Genomic DNA, 7,350 nt, shown 5'->3' with positions numbered 1-7,350 from the left:
GCTCACTTAACAATTTATCTTCTTAGGTCATTAGCGAACTTAGATCGAGCGGCGTGCGAGAGCTCGAATTGGATTTTAGCTACATAAAAAGTTAGTTTATAAATTTAAACTTAATTTTGGACTTTTTGGACTGTATAAATGTTTTGGACTTTATTCTTCACTTTTTTTTGGATTTTCTGCTAGATTTTAGTTTCGCTAAACTGCAAATTATACGTTTTTACATACTGGATTCATGATTTTCAAACTAGAAACTCTGAAATTTTCGTTGCGAAACTAAGTAACAAAGTAATTTTTTCTGTAAAATAAATAAGTTCTACCCATATTTTCTAAAAACTTGTAAGAGATTTGCTAAATGTAATGCTTTCGAAAACATTTCTTTATCAAGTTTAAATCTGAAGTTTAGAACGAGTAATGTAATTCCTCAAGAGCCGGTCATAACGTCTAGGACGGTGTGGGGTGTTACATTTGGTGGTATCAGAGCAAGGTTCAAACTCGAGCTGTGGTTTTGGGTTAAAATTTCATGAAAATTTATTTAAAAATATATATGTATATATTTGGATTTTGATTATTTTTATGTTTGAGTTCGTAAAAAGAGAACTCGAGACTCCGGTGCCGAACCAGTAAGTTACTTTTACTTTAGCTATACTAGACAAACTAGTAAAACTGTAGAATTAAGAATACTCTACTTTAGCTAAAGACTGAAATAATTCTGTTAAAACTCTAGACTTAATATCTTTAATAACCTAAGCTAATATATAAAATTTTCAAAACAGTCAGATAATTAAAACAAGCACATGTGGTACACGAGGTTGTGGTGGACGTCGTCGAGAGGATCAAGCTAAGTCTTCTTCTCTGGGCAGCATGCGCAAATTGGAGACTAGTGAGACGTAAGACGTCTACCGTTGAAACTAAAAATTAGGGTGTAGGGGTCAATGCATTGTCCCAGGCTATGCTGAGAGTATTACGAAGGGTTGTTAAGGCCCAAATTGGATTTGTGGTTAAGGGTCTGTGACTGAGCGACTTCGGTCTAGTGTTGTTGAGCTATTTTGGGGTTGGATTGGGATTACCCTGACTATGACCGAGCATTGGTCGGAGACCACCGAGAGAATTATGGACGACTTGGATTATTCCCTAGAGCGGAAATTGAAAGGTGCCGTGTCTTTTCTTCGCGATGAGGCATACTAGTGGTGGTAGTCTGTGGTGAGGGGCACATAGGCTGAGCCTGTGACTTGGGAGTTCTTTCAGAGTGCCTTCCAAAAGAAATATTTGGAGGCAAGGTACATTGAGGTTCGTAGATTAGAGTTTATCGGGCTTAAGAAGGGGGAAATGTCTGTGGCCGAGTCTCTGAGGCTGAGCGGGTACGCTCAAAGTTTGGTTGCAACCAAGTATGATAAGAGTGTTCGTTTTGAGGACAAACTTCTCTATGACCTAAATGTTTTGGTAGCTCTGTAGTAGGAGCAGGTCTTCGAAATGTTAGTGGAGAAGACTAAGGTAGTGAAAGAAATCGCGCGAGTGGAGCGTGAAAGGAGGGATTAGAGCAGGAATCAGAGTAAGAATAAGAGAGAGGCAAATCTTTCTGGTACAACTCCGCGGCCTAAGAAATGGGTCAGGGTTGTTGAGGCAACAATAAATATTTGTAGGGCTCAAGTTTGTACTAATTGTGGTAGATGCCATCCGGGAGAGTGTTAGAGGAGGATGGGAGCATGTCTACGGTGTGGGTCTATGGAACATCGGATTAAGGATTGTTCACATCAGGCTGAGCAGATGTAAGCTCCAGTTTAATATCGGGTTTAGCTTAAGAGAGTAGTTCAGCAGCCTTCGAGAGGCCGGGGCTAGTTTAAAGGTGGTAATGGTATGGGTCGTAGATAGAGGGCATTGGGTCAAATTGCTAATCAGACTAAAGTTAGGCAGCCTGTGTTGGTGTATGTAGCGTGTAATAACCCGAAAGTCAGTGGTGTCAAAAAGTTTAGTTTTGAAATCCCATTTTCGCAACTTGGACTCTTAAATATTATTATTAAATATTTACGAAATTATATTAGAAGCGAATCGAATTTTGGTTAGATAATTTCGTTGAACTAATGCTTAATTTAAATATAGAGACTAAATCACATAAGTGGTAAAAGTAGAATTTATTAAGGAATTATAATTATAATTAATTATAAAATGTTTAAATGAGAAATATACATTAGTTAAGTGTGTATATGGTCGATTAATTAGTAATATATATGATTATATTATACATATATAGCATTGTTAATAACTAAAATAAAAGGCCATTAAAATAAAAGTATAGATAATGGGTAATAAAAAACATGTCCATTCTTTTCTTCATTAAACCAAAGTAAAAAAGAAAAAAACTTAGTGACCAACGACCTTAGGAGTTTTAAAGTTTCAAGCTCAAATTGGTATTTTCTATTTAGTTATTTTCTTGTATTTTTTATGTTTTCGCAATTTCGATATCTCAAGTTAGCTGACTCATATCGTATTTTGCATTATTGTTAAAATTTGAGGATGTTACCTTAGTTGAATAATTAAAGTTTTAGGGGCCGAATTCATAGATTTTACGTTATATAAGCAAAACCGTCGTATTTTTCATTAAAGTATGCTAAAGTCATCTTCTCCAAAGAGCTTCTCATTTGAAATGAAATTTTCTCCGTAAGAAATCCTAATTGCAAAAACTTGATCTTGATTTTCTGCAAATTTTCTTTCAAAACCTTCTCTTTTAGCTTAAGATGAATCCAAACATTTCAGAAACAAAATTTGGAGAATTTCATGGTAGTTGAAATCAAGTTATTCAACCTCCCAGTCAAGATTAAAAGGTCAAGCAAGAGACATAAATTTTTAGAAATTTTGGCTTGTATAAATTTCAGAAAATTTTGAAAAATTCAAGGTTTTAAAAAATTTGATGAAATTTTGAGTTAAAAGTTGCAACCTCAAACTTATTATTACTTTGTTCTTCAAATCTCCTTGAATAAAAATCTCAAGCAATGAAATTAATTTTTTAAAGTTAAACTTATGTTTTTTAGGTTTAATTATTTTTAATTTTATTTATTTATTTTATTTATATTTTCACATAATGTTATATTATCCATGTGGAATTGATGATTTGAAAAAATTCTACGTGTCAATTTTTCATTGGTTGGTTTAGCATTTACTAAGGATATGCACATATTGATAGTTTAGGTAGTACATTCAACATTTTCAAAGTAGAAGTGGCATTGGACATTTTATGAAAGTACATGTACCAAATAATACACAAATTGATTGTTTAGATACCATATTGGACATTTTTAAGTGCAAGTACCACATTGAATATTTTATGAAAGTACAAGTGCCAAATGTGATATTATTCCTATTATATATGTAATCCTGAAAAGCCGACTGTGATCATCGCGAAAATTCTATAGAAGTTTAGTCTATTGGAGTGTAATTCATTTCATTTTATTTTAGCCTAAGAATTCACGGTTTATGCAAAGCACACACTAGGATAGGATAAGAAAGGAAAGGTGTACAAAGAAAGAAACATATGTAAATATATAAAGGCAGAATCTAAGAAATGGTAGCTATAGCTATAGATTCAGATCATCTAGAATTGAAGGTGCAGAAAAGGTTGAGGTTCATGGCTACCAGCTGTAGAAGTGGACTCCATCATCATATTCCCTTTTGTCTTTGCGAGATGATTCGAGTGGGCGTTCCAATTCAACACCAAAGCTTAATTGGGCTTTCTTTGTAATTGCCTGCTACTTGAACTCCCCCTACTACCCATTTCTTTCTTCACCTTCAATAAAAACAGGGCACTTCAATTAATGCATGCCCATATCCTCCTCCTCCTCCTACACCTTTCTCACATCATTTTCATGCTTTATGCAGCAATGCTTAGTTTTGGATTTAGTTGTTCTTTAAAATGTAAAGCAAATGTATGTTGTTGTCATCCTATTCCTCCATCTACCCTCAACATCAGCAGGTGGATATCATGCATTCAAAATGCTCAGCTTAAATATAATACACACCATGTTGTTTAGAACACAAATTTAATCGGATTTGTTAAATGAATTGCTTCACATCATGTAGTTTTGTAGCTGTTGGTTCTTTTTTTTTTTACTATGAAATTGACACCTTGAAGCAACATTAAGTGAGGCTGAGATGCTCAGTGACTTAAAAAGGGCCAGGCAGGGATTCAAAAGATTTAGATTCCCATGGTCATGCTATAGTCAACCTGAAAGGCTGCCATATAGGACTAGGAGTAAGTAACAATGAATACAGTATGGAAAATCCAACGGGAACATAAATACACTCTACAAAAACACCATATGAGGGCAAAAGCTTCAATCCAATTACAGAACTAGTAGAAGACAAAGTTAACCTGAAATGTCTATTTCAGTACACATTAAACCTGCAAGCTCTAAACTTGTTAGGACCACGGTAATTTTATCTCATGGATATACATAGTCATTCTCATTTCTTGCACTATTTCCTTAAGCTTTACTCTTACAGTATTTTTTTTGATAAAAGTCCCACCAAGTATTTTATAGAAAATTTTATCAAATATGTTAACTTTGTAAAAAAAAGTGGTTTTTTATCAGCTTTATATCATGGTTAATTTTCCACAACCATTGTACCTGGAGCAAGAGTTTACAGGGCAGTTTAGAAAAGTTACTTAGGCAAGTTGGTGATAGCACATCCAAGGAAGATATAAACAGTTAATAACACATCCTATGATACATGAATGCTAAGCCAAGTCTCTTTATATGTCAAGCTCAAGCGGTGGGTGGATACAAGTTCCTTAAACAAAAAATGAACCTATGGTAATTTAGGATGTTAGAGAGAAATATATGGTGTTCAACAAAAGGACTATCACTAAAGAGCTTTCCAAACAAGGTAAGATCATTGCAAAGGAGCAACTTTCAAGTAGTGACAAAAGAACTAGATTCTTATATGATAGATGACATGCTATAGCAGGAAACATGCTTGGTCTGGCAGCCAGAGCCCACGGTGTAATCAATAATTAGCCCTTTATGTGCAAGAATATATTCTTTTAGAGAAACAAGAAATCTTACTTCATCTAACAAGAAACTGGACATGTATTACTGTGAATTCCTATTTTTAATTTCACAAACAAACCGTTGCCACTCTATCCACACGTAGTGAAGAAGAAAACAATTAGATTTGCCTTGCATCACAATCAACACACCCTGAATCAAACAAGAAGTTGAGCCCAAATCCAAGCTACTGAGCTGTGCAAAGCTCCACCTGCACACTCCACAGTAAAATAGCTTAGCACAAAAGAATTAGTACTTCTCTGAAGAATTCGGAGGATGCAAGTTCAACAGAAGGCATGAATCAAGAAAAACAACCTCTGTAATGGAAACTTGGGTGAAGCAGTGCAGAAAGAAAGAAGCCACTCAATCTAGTCCCCATAGATTTCTGAGAGGAAAAGTATCCATTTCTCTCACACTTGTTATTTTTTTTTTTTTTGTTTTCCCCATTATACAATACTGAACCATTACAAGAAAAAACAAAGCGATCCTGTCTCAGGAATCCTACTCATTTTCATCTTGCTCTCAAAGTTTAAAGCTTTACTGGCCCGATCCTTGGGAGTCATCCTTAGCAGGGGGTTGTTGCTGGTGCTGATGCTGATGTTGGGGTTGCATCCGAGCTTGCTCCATCTGCTGATAAATCTGGTTCAAAGCATGAGGATTTAAGACCCCAATATGACCATCTTGAGATAACCCAAGTTCCAAACCCGGGAGCTGCTGATTAGCTCCGCCCAAGATTGAGGTGAAACTTATCTGACCCATGTTACTAGCTGGCAAATCAAAACCTGGAAACCCAAGCTTTTGCAGATAATTGGAACTATCACTGCCTAAATTTGTTGTAGACGGACCAGATGATGACTGAAACCCAAAACCACTGACTGGTGGCCATAACCCGGTCGCCACATGATGGGGTCTTCCCAAATTGCCACCAACCATTGTCCAACTGGTCCTACTGCTCCCTGACCCTATACTGGACCCCCCTAAATCTTCCATCTTTTGGTGCAACCCTGCTGATAGAGAGGCCCCTGGCTGTGAAACTGAGCCTCCAGCTGCAGCCAAAGCTGATGCTGGAATTGTTCCGCTCCCAGTGGCGGCAATTATGGATGGTTCAGCTTGTTGTAACAGCCACTGTATTGTTTCCCCATCAGACTTGTGACCCAATTCCCTGGTCAACTGAAAGATTCTAGCAGCACATAAAGCAGGCATCCTTATCCTTCTACCTCTTCCTTCAACTTTGGTGTGCCTGTCTTTGTTAGAACTTCTCTTTGGGGCCAACTGTTGCTTCTTCCCTTCTCCTTTATCTGCAACCACAATCTGGAAATCCTTGATTTCTGCTGCTTTATTCTCTCCCATGTTTTGAGGCTGTTGCTGTTGGGGTTGGGGTGGCAGGCTCAACAAGTTGGCTACTTCCTCTGGAGGCTGCTTGGCGCCCTTGGGATCCATAAACAGGTAAAAAAAGGGTGGGGGTGTGGGGGCAAATTAAAAGAAAAACAATATATATATATATAAGAGGAGTCCTCTTTGATTGAAGAAGGTGACCTGAGAAGTCCTAGACTTTGATGAGTTTTCACTGTTCTCTGACAAGGAATGTGAAGACAAACTATGATAATTATAATATTGAAATCCCAAAGCACACATACCCGAAATGTCAAAATTTTTATTCTTGCTTTTCACAAGATGTCATTTTTCTTTCTTTTCTTTCTCCATGGCTCATATATGAATGCATGAGCCTTTCCTTTCTTCGTTTCCCCTTTTTCTCTCAGCAGTGAAGGGGGCTTTTGACTAACATTTCTGATATGATAGCTACTTTAACTGCCATTTTCACCTGAAGACACTAATTCGCACAGAATATATCATTTACAATAATTATTATTATAAATTACAATTTCAAAATTATAGATAAGATATTCACGCATCCCCATATAACCATATATAATATCCATAGATTGATGGATTCCTTTCCTTTCTCTTCATCACACCTTCACCCTACATTATTATAAAAGCAATATAACATGGGTGAATATAATTTTTCAAATATTTATCTTTAAATGCTTCATTATATTTCTAGGGCACTTGTCAACCACCTGTTCAACAACGAAGTTAGAATAATTTTTAGGTAGAATAATTTTAGTTTTTTATAGTTTTTATTTTTTAATTTTTAAAGGGTTAAATTGAATTTTTATAATTTTAGGAGGTTAAAGTGTAATTTTACTTTTATTAATGTAATTTTTTTAAATTAGAAGGCCTAAATAGTAATTTTTTATTTTAGATGGTGAGACCCATGCCAACCTTACTAGATTTGCCTCTATTTTTG

General features: G+C 35.9%; 1 protein-coding gene across 2 annotated transcripts; it reads right to left on the bottom strand.

Annotated features, from left to right (window-relative positions):
* Nucleotides 1-3,399: 3,399 nt before the first annotated feature.
* LOC105780235 (transcription factor TCP20) lies at nucleotides 3,400-6,789 on the bottom strand. 2 transcript variants are annotated; one of them, XM_052629565.1, is made up of 3 exons: nucleotides 5,355-6,789; nucleotides 5,192-5,250; nucleotides 3,400-3,778 (listed from the first exon to the last, which is right to left on the bottom strand). In XM_052629565.1, the coding sequence occupies exon 1, from the start codon at nucleotides 6,477-6,479 to the stop codon at nucleotides 5,577-5,579; it is 903 nt and encodes a 300-aa protein (XP_052485525.1). In that variant the 5' UTR covers nucleotides 6,480-6,789; the 3' UTR covers nucleotides 3,400-3,778; nucleotides 5,192-5,250; nucleotides 5,355-5,576. The 2 variants fall into 2 exon arrangements, with proteins under 2 accessions (XP_052485525.1, XP_012459893.1); XM_012604439.2 differs by lacking the exon at nucleotides 3,400-3,778 and having other exon boundaries at nucleotides 4,910-5,250.
* Between the last annotated feature and the right edge of the window lie 561 nt (nucleotides 6,790-7,350).

This window comes from Gossypium raimondii, chromosome 4 (assembly GCF_025698545.1).
Source record: "Gossypium raimondii isolate GPD5lz chromosome 4, ASM2569854v1, whole genome shotgun sequence".
Classification (NCBI taxonomy): domain Eukaryota; kingdom Viridiplantae; phylum Streptophyta; class Magnoliopsida; order Malvales; family Malvaceae; genus Gossypium; species Gossypium raimondii.
The sequence above is the reverse complement of the archived record's forward strand: the minus strand, read 5'-3'. Positions and strand labels throughout refer to the sequence as shown.

Bases quoted from the DNA above. Each gene is read 5' to 3' on its own strand.
- LOC105780235 (XM_052629565.1), bottom strand. From the start codon at position 6,479: ATGGATCCCAAGGGCGCCAAGCAGCCTCCAGAGGAAGTAGCCAACTTG.